This window comes from Chenopodium album, chromosome 15 (genome assembly GCF_948465745.1).
Source record: "Chenopodium album chromosome 15, dcCheAlbu1.1, whole genome shotgun sequence".
Classification (NCBI taxonomy): Eukaryota; Viridiplantae; Streptophyta; class Magnoliopsida; order Caryophyllales; family Amaranthaceae; genus Chenopodium; species Chenopodium album.
In genome coordinates this window covers 18,378,377-18,395,762 of record NC_137848.1, presented here as the reverse complement: position 1 = coordinate 18,395,762, position 17,386 = coordinate 18,378,377, and the positions used below count along the sequence as shown (strand labels likewise).

The following is a 17,386-nucleotide window of genomic DNA, read 5'->3' as shown; positions in this document are numbered from 1 at the left end:
CTGCGTCACTGCAGGGGCAGCGCACACCGCAAGGTGTGCGGCCACCGTGGCTGGCTTCGGCTGGCCACACCACGGTGGCTGACGCGGCTTTTTCAAAAAAAAAAATTTATTTTATTTTATTTTTTGGATAAAATCAGATTTCAAAAAAAAAAAAGGATAAGTTTAAATTTTGAAAAGATAATTAACAAAATTAAAGTTGTTATTTTTGTTAAGTTTGGATAATTATGGAGCAAAAGATTCTATTTGGATAATAATTGATTAAATAATGTGATTATCCCATGATTATTTATGGATTATAATAATTGATTTAAAATATGTGATTGGTTAGTAATTAGGATAGAATTCCTAAATTAGTTAGGATAATCATGGAAAATAAATATGATTTATCTTCCATAATTCAAATAAGATTTGATTCTATCTCATACCTAAATTAAAATATATGATATTTTATGGTTGGTCATGAATAATATATGATATTATCTAATTACAGTAATTAATTAATTAAAATATGAGATATTTATAGCCATGTTTCCTTTATTATGATCATTTGATGTTATAGTTTAGGAAAGCATGATGAGTGATTTATTATATGGCACTTTATAATATATAATATTGTTTATTGCTATATATAGACTAGTATGGCCCATAGATTCTAAATACAATCTGCGCATCGTGATGTATTTTTGTAATCTAAATACGGTCTGCGTACCGTTAAGTATTTTTGTAATTTATTTTATTTTATTTAAGTAGTAGATAGAGTAAAATAAAATTACAGGTTACATTTGATCTAAAAGCCAATGAAGTGAAGGCCCAATGGAGCAAGATGGATGAGATCCATGAAGGTTCAAGTGGGAGCATTTTGCTTTATTAGTTTTCTTAGGATTAAGGGGCCATACTATGTCATGTTTTATTGCATTAGTAGATTATGCATGTTTAGGTTTATTTATGTTGCTTGATGATGCGCTAGAGTTCACTATATAATCACAACATAATAAATCTAGATCCCAGTAATATTGAGGCAGCTTTTCCAATTAAAAACCCGATGAAACCTTTGACATTTGTGATGGGTCATGCCAAAGCTGGGCATCATAATTTTCATTGGGGAGTGGGGGTAGGACAAATTCTACACTTTTAATTGGTTATACTCAACAGGGTTACCTAAAGACAAAGTTTAGAACCTTGAAGCTAAGGGTAATAATTAAACATGTGATGATTAATTATTCAACCAAGAATTACAAGAGTTGTAATCAGTAAAGAGTTTACTCACCTTGAAAATGTAATGGTTGATGGCAGGGCCAAAGTCCGGTTAATTATTGCACAAATAAAGGATCTTGGAATCATTTTATTTGATAGGGGTCAATTTAAAATTGAATAAAATGCTTTAAAGTTACCAATAAATTCTAAAATTACTTATGGCACTTTAAATTTATTAAACATAATTATTGAATTTTGCCTCGTTTTGTTTTTGTTTGTAGATGAATAACTTATATGACAACACAGATTTACCAATGAAACTCAATTTAAGGCTAAATCTCATAAACTACAGGCAATGGGAGGGCGAATTGAGAAATGTTCTCACAAGCCACAAGCTTGAAGCTCGTCTGTATGTACCCATTGAGAACAAGTGTGCTCTTGGTCAGGACCCTGAAATGCATGCAAAATTAGTTTTGGATGCACAAAAGGTCAAGTTCCTAATACTGGAATCTATTCCAAACTGTTGGTATAATAGGTTCAGACGGTATGAGGTGACCAACTTGTATCAGTGTCTTCGTGCTATCTGTAGAGGTGGCATGGGGGCATTGGGTAGTGGAGGTGTCAACGATCCAAATGTAAGAGAGATCGTTAATTCGATCCCTCATATTTACTATTCCTGGGCTGACAGTTTAAGGTATAAGACTTACAGAATTCATGGTAAGATAATGGCAAAGAAACTCTTACCTGGTCAGTCAGTGAGGAACCATGTCAATGAATTGGTTGATATGATCAACCAAATGGATGTCCTCGGGAAACCGATCGATGATGATTCTGCGCGTGACATTATCTTGTTCTCACTCCATGCTGGTTTTGACATTGTAAGACTCTCTCATAATGATGAGGGATCATCAGCAAATTTGATCAACATCTTACTTAACCATGCTGAGGAGTACCTGATAAGGAGAGATTGCCAGTGCTTCTTTTGTGGTGGATGGCAAGCCCATACACCAGGGTGTCCTCATTACACACCAGTGAAAACAGAAGGTAAGGAGTTACTTGATGTTTTTGTTGTAGAGATTAATCTTACTTCATCTTCCACTTGGGTATTCGATACCGGTTGTGGTGCTCATATCGTTAATGACGTGCAGGGCTTGAAAGGAAGTAGGAAACTAGATCCAGGAGAAGTAACACTTCGAGTAGGAAATGGAGCAAAAGTTGGTGCACTTGCTATTGGGAGTTATCATTTAAGACTTCCTTCTGGACTCATTTTAGTATTTAATAACTGTTATTTCGTACCTAGCATTACTAAAAACATTATTTCAGTTCCAGTTTTAGATACTGAAGGTTTTTCATTTGAAATAAGAGACAAACGTTGTTTTATTTCGAAAGAAAGTATGTTATATGCTAATGCTATGTTAATCAATGGCTTGTATGTTTTAGAATATGCAACTCATGTCTACAACATAGATCATAAAAAGCAGAAAACAGATGGTTCAAACCCAACTTACCTATGGCATTGTAGGCTTGGACATATTAACCAAAAGCGCGTCCAGAAATTACATAAGGATGGATTCCTTTCTTCTTTTGATTATGAATCATTTGAAAACTGTGAGTCATGCTTGCTTGGGAAAATGACTAAGTCATCCTTTACGGGTATAGGTGAAAGAGCTAGTGACCTTTTGGGACTCATACATACAGATGTGTGTGGACCAATGAGTTCAAAAGCTAGGGGTGGATATAATTACTTCATTACTTTCACTGATGATTTAAGTAGATATGGTTAGGTCCATGATGAGCTTTACTTAATGAAGAACAAGTCGGAAGCCTTTGAAAAGTTCAAAGAATTCTAGAATGAAGTACAAAACCAGCTTGGGAAAACAATTAAAGCATTACGATCTGATCGTGGTGGCGAATATTTAACCCAAGAATTTGATGAACATCTGATTAATTGTGGAATACTTTCATAATTAACCCCTCCAGGGACACCTCAATTAAATGGAGTGTCAGAAAGGAGAAATAGGACTCTACTAGATATGGTTAGGTCCATGATGAGCTTTACTGATCTTCACATATCATTCTGGGGATATGCATTAGGAGCAGCTGCGAATATGCTAAACAGAAGCCCAACCAAAGCAGTTGAGAAGACACCATATGAGTTATGGACTGAAAGAGTTCCGAAATTGTCTTATCTCAAGATTTGGGGATGTGAGGTCTATGTAAAACGTTTACAAAGCGATAAACTACACCCTAAATCAGACAAGTGTTTCTTTGTGGGCTATCCCAAAGAAACAAAAGGGTATTACTTCTACAATCGCGATGATAACAAAGTGTTTGTTGCTCGCGATGGTGTCTTTCTAGAAAAGGAATTTCTATCTAGAAAGCCAAGTGGGAGTAAAGTGGTTCTCGAAGAAATTCGAGACGAGCAACAAATGGATGTGGATAACACCACGTTAGAGGCGAATGCGCATGAAACGATTAATCATGCGTCGGAGCAAGCTAATTCCACCAGCGAGACTCCTATCGTCCCACTTGAATCTAATTCATGCGAAAATCTTCAAGGAGTTGGAGAGAAAATTTCTACTGTTGCTCCTACCCCACGTAGGTCTACCAGAATCAGAAACAAACAGTTTGTTGAGGTTCTGTTAACTGAGGATTCTGAAATCTTCTTATTGGAGAACGAGGAACCCACAACCTACAAGCAAGCTTTGGTGAGCCCCAACTCAGATAAATGGCTTGAGGCCATGAAATCCGAAATGGAGTCGATGTCTGAAAATAAAGTGTGGACCCTAGTAGACTTGCCTAATGGAGTAAAACCCATTGGTTGCAAATGGGTCTACAAGATTAAAACAGACAAGGATGGAAATGCCTACATCCATAAAGCAAGACTAGTTGCAAAAGGGTACAGACAGATTCATGGTATTGACTATGATGAAACCTTCTCCCCAGTAGCAATGCTTAAGTCCATTCGGATTCTTCTAGCGATCGCCGCATTTTTCAATTACGAAATTTGGCAGATGCATGTCAAAACCGCCTTCTTGAATGGGTTCTTGACGGAGGAAGTGTATATGACACAACCTGAGGGTTTTGAAGATCCAGAAAATCCTAGAAAGGTATGCAAGCTTGAGAAATCCATTTATGGATTGAAGCAGGCATCCAGGAGTTGGAATCTTCGTTTTGATGAAGCAATCAAAAGGTTTGATTTTGTCAAAAGTGAAGAGGAACCTTGTGTATACAAGAAGTCTAGTGGGAGGAGCATAGTTTTCTTAGTCTTGTATGTGGATGACATACTTCTCATGGGAAATGACATACCAATGCTTGAATCAGTCAAGGAATGGTTGAAAAGTTGTTTTTCCATGAAAGACTTAGGAGAGGCCGAATACATATTGGGGATCAAAATCCATCGAGACAGGTCTCGAAGGATGATTGGATTAAGTCAAGAGACTTATATTGATAAGGTTCTTGATAGGTTTTCCATGAAAGACTCTAAGAGAGGATTTCTCCCCATGACTCATGGCATCACTCTCAGTAAATCTCAGTGCCCTAAAATGGCAGAGGAGATGAGACGAGTAAGTGATAAACCTTATGCTTCGGCAATAGGATCAATCATGTATGCCATGATATGTACAAGGTCGGATGTTGCATATGCTCTAAGCATGTGTAGCAGGTTTCAGGCAAATCCAGGAGAAGCACACTGGATAGCTGCCAAGAACATCCTTAAGTACTTGAGAAGGACTAAAGAGATGTTTCTAGTGTATGGTGGCGAAAAGGAATTGGTTGTCACAGGTTATACGGATGCGAGTTTCCAAACAGACAGAGATGACTTTAGATCTCAATCTGGGTACATTTTCTGTCTGAATGGAGGAGCAGTGAGCTGGAAAAGTTCGAAGCAAAGCACTGTCGCAGACTCTACGACAGAATCAGAGTATATGGCTGCTGTTGAAGCAGCTAAAGAAGCAGTTTGGATAAAGAAGTTCCTAATTGAGCTGGACATTGTACCAAGTGCTCAAAAGGGAATCGAGTTGTTTTGTGACAATAATGGTGCTATTGCTCAATCAAAAGAAGCTAGGTCACATTTCAAATCCAAGCATGTAGAGAGGAAGTATTACCTCATTCGAGAGATCGTTGACAAAGGAGATGTCAAGATGTGCAAAATTCATACGGATGAGAATATCGCTGATCCACTTACTAAACCCCTTCCAACTCCAAAGCATGAGAAACATGCTAATGAAGCTGGATTGAGGCGAATGATGTAATTAGAAGTTGTTTTTTGTTTTGAGAAAAATAAATTACATATGTAATACATTCATTTGCAGAATTATGTTTAATAAAAAATTCTATTTTTTCTCTTATTTAATTATGGTTTTAATATTAAATAAAATGTCCAAAATAATTATGAATTGATGGGCTCACTAGGTTAATGACCTTTTGAATGAAACCCCACAGGTGAACGAAATTCATACATTTAAGTTCCTAGTTCGGAATCATTAAAGTGGACATAAATGATTTCAATTTGGACTAGCATGTAAGATTGATTGGATAGTGCAGTTTCATGGGCTATGGGAGCATAGTGATAATGCTCGGTCAATCACATGGATATGCATGAATGATGCAGGATCGAACTATAGACCTACTTTGAAGTTCAAGTATAGAACTTCCGGATTTATTAGTGGATTCCTTTGACATGAGTGGAACACTGATTCTATTCAATGATTGTTTTGACTGTGGTACATTCAAACGTCTTACCGTAACTGGAGATTAGAAAGGATGTTTCCCGGTCACTTCATGAATTGAGTGGGAGCTTTTGTTGCTACAAGATTGGATTGAGTCTACCTATTGACTAGGAATGTGTCTTGGCCCCTTGAAGAGGGAGAATTTAGAAAAATGCATGGCCGTGCTCAAATGTGTTACATAGTAACCATTTGTTTTGTAATTCTAACTCAGTTTTCAAGAAAATATTTGTAGACTAATATGATCATGACATGAGATGCAATCATATTATCAAATCGACACACATTGACTTAAGGAATTTGAATATTGTGCACTTGTCTCAGACAAGTGGGAGATTGAAGGAGTTATGTCTTCGATAAGTGCAATCACTAGATATATCAAAGGATCACAGTTATGGAGATAATAAGTTCATACTATAAGGTTGCCAATGTCTATTGCTAGATAAGACAGTTGGACTTTGGGCTTGTCAAATGGTCCAAAGCCTTATAGGATGGATCCTACAAGGTCACACACTAGAGTATTGGGTTAAACAAGTTAGAGGCCCATTATTCGGCCTCATGAGTATATGACACACCTTATGTTTGGGCTTGGATTGTAAGTAGAGTTCAATTAGGATTTGGACATGGTTTTATTTCTAGATATGATCTATAAATATAAACCATGCCTAGGGTTGCATGATATAACAATTTACACACTGTGAATTGCCAGACAAGCAACCAAGAGATCCCAAACCCTAATTCTCTCTCTCACTTTCGGCCCTCCCTTTCTCCTCCCCTATTCCGTGCGTCTCCCCTCAATTGGTGGTGCGTGTGGTGGTGCGCGGGTGGTGTTGTGGTGTGCTCGTGACTCTAATCTCCGTTGAAGGTTGATTGAAGCGTTCGGTCACAACTAACTAGCATTAGTGGAGGTTTAATCCGTGCTCGTGGACTAAGTAGAGGAATCACACGTGGGGTTCTTTGTCTCCCTTGTTCTTGCTCGATCACTAGTAGAATCACGCTTCAAAGGTATAATTCTTACTTCTTTATGTGTTGTGCATGAGATCCTTGGTTTGGTGCTATATGAATATGATTCATGTTAATTCCGCTTTTAGTACCTATAATCTCCTACAGGTATACTATCCTAGCTTTGTGATTTACTGATTATGAACTATGTACAAAAAAATGAACTACTGGACTTGCAGATACTGACTCAAAGATCTATTTCTTCTCTAACGATCGTTTTGGGATATTTATTGGCTAATTAACTTTGCTGTTCTTTACTAATAATGAGTCTGTGGGCTCCAAATTTTCTACCATAGGTTTATTGAAGGCATTTTTGTGTTACTGGTAGTATCTGTGTTTTGATGGGTTAACATGGGTTCACTAAACAACACTGAAAATTTCAGATTTGGGTACATTGTTTGTGTTTAGGTTTAAGTAGCTTGTTGTGGGTTCTTACAGCATAGCATTGTCAAAGTAATGGAGTATTTTCTTGTTGGGTAAAGTGCTGATTTAGTTTTTCTGTTGGGTTTTGGCCTTCTCTTGTGCAGAGTTATGAGCTTGCAATGGCTGCAGATGAAGTTCCTGATGTAAGTGTTTCTGAAACCTGGTTATGGTTATTTGGTTTGGCTCATGTGTTAGTTTAGTTGTTTTTAATACTATTCCTGAATTTTCCATGTTTCATTGCACATTGTTTGCCCTGGTTAATTATGCTAGCTAAATATCTTGTATGGATTTTGTTGTTGCAGTAGCTGTTTGCTATATTTGTCATATTTATTTAAAAAAATTTGTTTATTACATGCCTCAATTAGCTAGGTAGATTCACTATATGTTATGCTAGTATTATTTGTTGTTCTTTTTTGCTGGACTATGTTGCATGTTTTTAGTTGCTTGTAAGGTTAATATATATAAGATAGCTGGCTTGGTTATAAAACTGAGATACCTGCTACTACATCAGTATAATATCATCTCCTTGGATGCCTTTATGAATCGCTTACTTGCTTATGTGATTATGGTTTGGGTTTAGAATTATTCCTTCCTTGTGAAATATGTTACCCTTTTCCTACATGTAGCTAAGGTTATTAGATTTCTAAGATCAAATTGGTTCCATACATATCTTTCTCATGCCATGGGTGTGCACACAGGTGGGTGGGCATGAAACTCGGAAAGTTTCTATTTCTTTTTCCCGCCTCCTGCACCAGGTTGTTGAGTACCTGAAACTTCCTCAGCCAGCTTACTATTTGGCGGATGTGGGAAAGAATGTTGTGAAGGTTGTCATGGAGACTGATCCAGGCTTGGGTCCTTCTGTGTATGAGGGTGGTCCAGCTACAACAATTAGGGAATCTCGTGAACATGGGTGACAACGTTGTTCGTTCCCTTCGTATGGAATTCAGCATTCAAGTTGAAGACCTAACTGTTAAGAAAATCAACAGGCTTGAGCGCGCTGAGTTTCTATATCAGATGAAACGTATTGAGCTAGAAGCAATGGAAAGAGGAGCAGGGTAGGTTCCAATGAAGTAGCCAGCTGTGCCTGATCACAAGCGTCGCAAGAAATATGTCTGCATTGATTACATGGATGTTTTGCACACATTATCTTTGGAAACCAAAGTGCGTATTTCGGAAGTTGACACCTTTAATGTTCGCCCTGGGAAATTTATATCATGGGTGACAATTTACGGATCTTCAGTTGCTACTGGAATGGAGTGTTTTTTTAGTGTTATGCGTGCTGACTCGAAAGCAACCAAACAAGATGCAGCTAGGAAGGCTGTTGATTTTATACGCACTGCATACAATCTTGACATAGTTGATCTGAACTATGGGAATGGGATTTATGTTGGCATCAAGTGTTCTTTGGCTAGAGAGAGCTACTTAGCAGCTAAGGAGCGTGTGTTGGGGATTCAGGGTGCTCTACAATTAGCTCCTTTTTTAGTCGAGGAAGGTTGTGTTACACCTAGGTTTGCTGTCCATAAGATCCCAACACCTACTCTTCCTCCACCTCCACCTCCACCTCACAAGCCAAAAGCAAGGCCATCTTTCAATTCTCGCTATAGTGGCCTACCCTCACCGGCCCCAGCTGAGTTGGACAGTTTTTTCAAGCGTAGGAAATTTGATTAGTGTGCAACTGCATTTCACATAGAGCCCTAGCTTTGCACTTTCATTTTTTTTTCTTTTTGCTTTGTTTGTTTAAGTTTTTAGAGATATGGTGTAATACCATTTTGCTGTACTTGTGTTCCAAGTTAGTTGAAGCTGCTCTATGTGTATATGTAATTGGCAAGAAACGTTATACTGCTATTCCTAAGTACGATGTATTTCATCTTTTTGTACTTGATTAATGAAATACACTTCTCTTGCCATGCTTCAGATTACTAGAATGCATATTTTTCTGATAACCAGAATGTTTTTATTTAACACTTTTCTGCCAGTGTCTTTGCGGTTTACTAAATTGTTATACACAGCCACTGGTTCTTGCCAAAATAAGTGCCTAATTTTACCATCATGCATTTCTTCCCAATCACAGGTTTAATTAGGTGCATCACTGCCATTAGATTCAGTTTGTCCCAGCCAACCTGTAGATTCAGCTGTTGGTGTTAGACTGAGCTAATATTACTATCATGAGTAAATTCGATATCTCTTTCTGTTTCTGGCTGTTTTTTATATACCTACACCAGCTTATTAATTGAACAATGTCGCCTAGAATCAAGCCTCTTTTTGTTAAATTTGAAGGTCGTTACATTGTATTCCAGATTGATGCTTAGCTGCTAAGAAAGGTCCTCCAAAAACTAGGATTAGCAAACGTTTACAGGACTTACAGGCTTTGTCTTAGGAACCTGTTTCAATAAGGTGCTTATTTGTTCTTGTGATTGCAGATGCACATTGCCTATTTATACATTTTTTTTTGTTTACCCTCTTCTTTTCGTTTGTTTCATTCACTTATTCACTTTCGTTGCACAGAGAGCCTAATGAGCCAGAATCGGCTAGAAATGAAAAACAGGATCCTGTAAACATTCAGTCAAGACTTATGAATACGGGGAATGCTGGCAATTAACCGTGTACCGAATCAGTAGGCAGAATTAATGGTGAGCATGATTATATGTATTTTGTATAAGCATTATGGCTTAAACAGTATAAAGATATAAAGCTAATACTTTTACTGCACTCTAAATAAATGTTCCTAACTACTGTTTGCAAGCTTGACGGCTGCAAAACTTTAGTGCTGCATTTAAATAACATAGTATTTTGGTTACAGGCCCAAATTTCTTGCCTATTAATGCAGTTGAAGTGAACAATACACAGGTTGATGGCCAAGATATTGGAAGGCCACTTTCAGACCAGTGCATGCTGTATCAAAAGACTACGAACCACCCAAGAACTAGCAAGCGCAAACGAGCAATTGCTTCTATGTCTGAACCACCTGCTCCTATAAGGTGTTTCCACTTTCCTTTGTGACCACAACACTTATTTATTTCTATTAAATAGTTAAGAGCAATAGCTCACTTACATTTTTGGCTGCTGCACATATAGGGAAATAGGTGAAACGAGTGAGCAAGGCAGAATAAGAAACCAAAACTTGAAGAAAGCACAAGCTAAGAAAACCAGTAAGTGTGCATAGTATAAATCAGAAAAACACATCATCTTGATTGGATTATAACCAGATCAGTTTTGCATCAAGATCTAAAACTAAAAATATTCATATGTATATAAACTAGCAACATTTGAAAAAGCTTTCAGCATAACAATCAGAAAATAAAATTAAGACCACACAATTTCCTAACAACATCAGTATCATTACAACCAAATTTCATAATCAAGCGATTAACATGAGCATCCTAAATAGATTCTTCTTTCGTATATTATCCCCACCACAGGTGACGAATTACTATATCACTCTCCATTTTCTCGCCTTCAACAATATCATTTTTCACATCTTCCTTAGCTATTCCAGCACCTTCACCATTAACAGTAATCACAGCATCTTCATCACGTTCTGTGTTCAGCATTTTGGTCTTCCCTGCCTGCACCACAGGCACAAACTCACTAGCATCACTTGCAACATTCGTTATAACTCTTTTTCCTTCACCAAAACTCCTGATTTCAAAAATCTCATTTGACAGATCATCTAATTTCCTCTTTAGCTTGGTAATCCTCTTCCCTACATCAAAATGAATAGACATTGCATTAGCTAATTTGCCCTGTAAATTAGCTTCCCTTAGCTCAAGCACTCGAAGTCTAGCTTGAATATCGCGCTTTTGCGCTGCTGAAAATTTATCCCCATTTCCTCCCATATTTAATTTTTACCTTTAAAAAAAACAAAACCTGTAAAATAATCAAAAGGTTTAGGCTAATCTACAATATTACTCTTACCATCTCCTTAAAAACTACAAATCACAATGGCCTCTTCCCTTTTATAATGAGCTGGTCTCCTGTCGTCTAAAATTGTAACTATCTTGTTAAATAGGGAAAAAAAAGGCTAGGCAATATTTAACACACAGTTACTCAACAACGATGAAACCTATATTAGATGTTAAAAGCTAAGAACATCAGAATCTTTTTTTGTAGCATGTGAGTATTTCACATTTTTTTTTTAATTTTTAAAAGCTAAGAATTGAGAATGGGAGGAAGTGCTTATTTCATAGGTTTGTTTTAAAAGTAAGTTGCCAAGTATTTATTGCAAGAGAAAGAAAGTAATAAACACTTCAGTACTCATTGTCCATAAGACAAAAGGTTGGCACATAAATACTATGTATAAGCAGTGACCACTAATTAATGCTAGCTTACCAACGAAACTGTATAGAAACATAAAAATGAAACTTGGCTTAGTGAAATTTTTTTTACCTATCATAAACTTATCAATCAAATTATGAATAAGCATTTGTGTCTAATGATATACTGCCTGCTGAGTTAGTTCTTAATGCCTGAACTCTTAAAGATTGATTTCAAAATTCTCATATCACAGAAGCAGCTACTGGTCCTTCTCAAAAGCGGGTGACGAAACAACCTACTGCTAAAAAAACAAGTAAGCTTTGCTGACCATATTTGCTTAAACTCTTGTTTTGCATTGTAACATACTAATAAATTGTTGCGGCGTTCACTAGATGGATAGCAAAACCTCCTGCTGCTATGGTTGGCCTAAAATTACCTGCTGCTTCTTTGAAGCTCAAACCACCTCAGTATTGTAAGCACTGTAATGCAAAAAAATTCCAACACAAATCACTTCATTTCAGTTGTGGAAATGGATCTATTGCATTAGTCACTAATGATTATCCTCCTGCATTATATAGACTTTTAACAACTGATGACGATGATGCACTGCACTTTAGACAATATATCCGTTTATATAATAACTTATTTGCATTTAGCTCTTTGGGTGGAAAATATGATTCAGATACACAAAAAGGAATTTATGTCTTTAAATTGCATGGTCAAATTTATCATAACTTGCCTAATTTAATTCCTAGTGATGAAGGCCCTAAATATTTGCAACTTTATTTTATGATGGCCAATTTGAAGCAGCTGCTAGGGCAGACTGCTTTAAACAAATCAGACAACATATTATCAACATACTTATGGAGGTGACGGAGCATAATCCATACGCTCGGTTTTTCAGATCTTTGAGAGAAATTGATATCCAGGAAGACACACAAATTCTCATTAACAAAAACACTGTTGTAGATCAACGAGTTTATAATGCTCCTACAACAGGTGAAGTAGCTGTAATCTGGCCTGATAATACGTCATCAAGCGAGTCCAAGAGCCCATACATTGTTGTAAGAGGAAGATCAAACGATTCTCATCATATATACCATAATTACGGATGCTATGATCCTCTGCAGTACCCGCTCTTATTTCCTTATCGTGATTGTGGTTGGAGTCAAGGTATGACAAAAAACAATGGTGCATCTCAGGAGCAAATAAACTCTGCTATGTCTTCTGCAATACATACAGAGGAAGATGTGCTTGAACAAGAAGCAAGCCGTAAGCTTACAAGCTGCAATCCCGTCCAAATAACATGCTGCTCCGGGCAGGCCGGTGTCTTCAGCAATATATAGTCGATATGTATGTGAAAATTGAAAATACTCGACTAGACTTTTTCCGACACAATTAGCAGGCAATCAGAGCTGATTTGTACCAAGGGATCTTAGACTCAATTGAGAATGGTGAAACTAATCCCATAAATGTAGGGCGGCGAGTTATATTACCACCGACTTTTATTGGTGGTCCACGTGACATGAAGCGCCGTTACTTAAACGCAATGGCTTTAGTGCAGCGCTTTGGTAAGCCTGATTTGTTTGTCACAATGACCTGCAATGCAAACTGGCCAGAGATCAAAGCAGAATTGGCTCCTGGGGAAGCAGCTCAAAACCGACCAGATCTTGATCTCGTATTTTCCGGTCTAAACTGATCTACTTGAAAAAGAAAATAATGAAGAAACATATCTTTGGAAAAGTTGCAGCTATGATATATGTGGTTGAATTTCAAAAAAGGGGTCTTCCTCATGCACACTTCCTTATTATCTTAAAACCAAGTTGCAAAATCAAAAACCCATCAGATTTCGATCGCTTTGTCTCTGTAGAATTACCCCCCCCCCACAGCTCTCCATCACTCCGGAAAATTGTAGTCTGGCATATGATGCATGGGCCATGTGGAGAAATTAATCCTGATTGTGCATGTATGACTACAAAGCACAATAGTCCTTTGTCTTGTAAATATGGCTATCCAAAATTTTTTTTGCAAGAAACAACAAACCACGATGATGGATATCCCATGTACAAAAGAAGGAATACGGGAGAAAGTGTCCAAATTCGGGGTGCAAGCTAAGCCTTGATAACCGTTGGATCATTCCATACAATCCATACCTGTCTATGTTATTTGATTGCCATTTGAATGTAGAAGTATGCTCATCTATTAAGGCTGTGAAGTATCTATACAAGTATGTCTACAAAAACCATGACAGAGTTTCTTTCAATGTTGTTGGCAGAGAAAATAATTCTGAAGATGAAATAGAAAGGTTTCAGTCTGGTCGATGGGTGTCGCCATGTGAGGCAGCTTGGAGAATTTTTTCCTTTGATCTTTTTGAGATGCACCCTCCTGTGTAACAATTGGCTGTGCACTTGGAAAACATGAAAACGGTTCAGTTACGGGCTCATGAAAAACTAGATTCTGCTGTTTTAAATGATCGTAGATCCAAAACTCAATTGACAGAATTTTTCAAGGCAAATGCAGCCTCTCCTCAAGGTACAGGATACCTTTACAGTGAATTTATGGAGCATAATAGATGGGATGCCAGTAAGAAAGCATGGTTTCAGAAGCAAAATAAGAAACTTGTGGTTGGTCGGCTGGCAAGTGGTACACCAGCAGAAGGAGAACGATTCTTCAGGCGACTACTGCTGATAAATGTACGCAGTCCTAAATCATTTATTGATCTTCGAACTGTTAATGGATTACTTTGTGCCACTTTTCAAGAAGCAGCTATTAAAAGAGGTCTATGTGAGGAAGACAATGTAGTTCATGCATGTTTGGCTGAAGTAGTAGAAATTCACTTGCCAGCAGCCTTACGCCGCTTATTTTCAGATGTTTGTGTATTCTGCACCCCCAGCGACCCCAATAGACTTTGGCAGCGATTCTACAATGATCTATCGGATGATTACAGACATGCCAATCCTCAAAATGAATTCCGTGTTAGGTTGCAAACTATACAGTCAATCGAACGCCATTTAGAGTCTATGGGAAAATCATTAGCTCATTTCCAACTTGACCACTTACATGAAGAGGTGCCAGAAGAGCTCACCAGAACTAAAGACATCATTGATGCTTTAGATGCACCTATTCCTCAAGAGTGTATTGACTGTAGAGGAAAACTTAACTCAGCTCAACAAATTGCATTTAACAGAATTATTTCTCAAGTTGAATCAGGAAAGCCTAGCTGTTTCTTCGTTGACGGTCCTGAAGGAACTGGTAAAACATTTTTATACAATTCCTTATACGTAGAAGTGCGCATGGCAGGGAAGATTGTTCTCCCAACAGCAACATCAGGCATTGCTGTAGCAAACATACCTTCTGGGAGGACAGCGCTCTCGAGGTTTAAAATTCCTCTAGATTCAGAAACATCTCTTGCTTGTGACGTTCCTAAACAAGGTAGCTTAGCTGCTTTAATCAAAGAAACAGCTCTGATTATTTGGGATGAAGCTTCAATGGCGAAAAAAGAAAACATTGAATCAGTTGAGCTTTTGCTACGTGATCTTTGTGACTCAGAACAGCGATTTGGTGGGAAGGTTGTAGTATTTGGGGGAGATTTTAGGCAGGTTCTGCCGGTTGTTCCTCACAAAACTCAAAGAGAAGTTGTTGCAGCAAGCCTGGTAAACTCACATATCTGGCCTTGGCTAGAAAAGTTACACCTTACTGAAAACATCAGAGCAAGAGAGGATCTCCCAAATGCATCATTTTTACTGAGTTTGGGCAATGGTCAGCTACACTCTACTGGAAATTCTTATGTTCAGGTTCCTCCTCACATTGTGAGCTATTATCATGAAGGCGATGATCCTATCAATCACCTAGCTGCTACTGCATTCCCAGAGTTAGAGCATGCAACTTTTACACTAGATATCTTCGCAAAGAGGGCCATTCTCACACCATTAAATGATGCAGTTGACTCCATCAACACATTTCTCATTAATAAATTCCCAGGAAACCCTGTTGTTTACAAGAGCTTTGACATCATGCTAGATGATAACTGTGCAATTTACCCAACCGAGTTCCTAAACCAGCTTGCCCCTGGTGGTATGACTCCACATGAACTTGTTCTAAAAATAAACAGTCCTGTAATATTGCTCAGAAATATTGATCCAGCAGATGGCTTGTGCAATGGAACACGTCTTATATGCAAGTCTTTCAGAAGGAATGTGATTGTTTGTTCTATAGCTACTGGTCATCGCCAAGGAGAACTTGTATTTATTCATCGTGTTAATCTCCGACCTCCATCATCAACAAAATATCCTATTCAGTTTGAGCGAATACAATTCCCTCTTAAGCTCAGCTTTGCAATGACAATAAACAAATCTCAAGGCCAGACATTAAGCCAAGTGATAGTTTACCTCACACAGCCATGCTTTTTCCATGGACATCTATATGATGCACTATCAAGGGCAAAGAAATCAGATAAAGTGACTGTAATCACACCACAGCCTGCTGAGCACCACACATCACCGGTACTGAAAAACGTTGTAGCGTACGATGTTTTGCAATTATCTGGCATAACATGATCTATCAACTTAAAGGTATAACTCCCTATCTACTAAATCTACCAGTTAATTTTCAGTTAATTATTCTCCATAGCTTAACTAATATAATCTTAAACATGTTATAAATGCAGGTGAATGCGCTTTATATATCTTTGTAACTAAACGGACAAGGTTAATTGTTCTAAATCTTTGTAACGCCTTTTCGGTTAAGCACACATTTAGATTTTGTTGAAAGTGCAACTATTTATTGCTAATTACTATGGTTATATTATGTACTATATTACTTATGTACCTTTTGCATGTAACTGTTTTATGCACTATTCAATTTACTTATGCCATCCTAGGTAACTTGAAATTGGTAACACAAAAATAGCAAAATCCTAGGTTTTCCAACCATATAGCCCAAAAAATTGTTTCTGATTTTATAAAAGGTAAATCTTATCTTTACTTTTTGGATTACACCTTTACTTTTACAGTTGTATTGCAGCAAAACCTCATTCATTCTATTATCCACAAAACAAAGGTCCTGATTTACTTTTCCTACACACACCTTATTAACTGCTGGTCAATACTATATTACACCTTAATCTACTAAAAAATTTAGAATTCCTACGCAGCAGGTCCCCTGCAATTTTCTTACTTTATACACTTCATTATCTGCTGGACAATAAAACGCTTCAAAGCATAGTAGAATACATTGGACATTACAAGGAACCTCATGTTAAATCTAAAAGACTCTTCTGCTATTAAAGATGCTAACATTTCATAGTGAACATTTACTTCACACTTTACTCTCTGTCACTTGGATTCTCTGTTGATGTGTGCTAGCAATAACTGCTTGCAAGTCCACCTTAACAAGGTACGTCCATATATGCTTTTGCTCTTCAATTTAACTCCAACTTTTTCATTTTTTTAAAAAATATTTTCAGCTTAACAATGGCATGCTGGTTTCTATAGTCAAATGGCTATAGTAGACCATAAACACTAGCTCCTGCTTACTTGCTAGAACCATTATCATACCATCTTAGCTAAATACCATGTTTTAAATTATATGGCACGTAAATATAATTAGCATAGCAATCTGACTTTATTTTCAGGTTGATCAAATACTGAATTTGAACAATGTGCATTGCATAGCTTTCTAGATTCGAATGTCACATTTTACAGACCATTCACCATACATTATATTAAAATGCTGATTTGTACCCTTTACACTAACTCTTGATTGTACCTTGTATTCTCTAATATAAA

The 17,386-nt window shown here is 37.3% G+C and overlaps 1 protein-coding gene across 1 annotated transcript; it reads left to right on the top strand.

Moving 5' to 3' along the window:
• The first annotated feature begins 14,017 nt into the window (after positions 1 to 14,017).
• LOC145580932 (uncharacterized) lies at positions 14,018 to 16,156 on the top strand. Its single transcript, XM_081638013.1, has one exon. The coding sequence runs from the start codon at positions 14,018 to 14,020 to the stop codon at positions 16,154 to 16,156; it is 2,139 nt and encodes a 712-aa protein (XP_081494139.1).
• Positions 16,157 to 17,386: the final 1,230 nt, after the last annotated feature.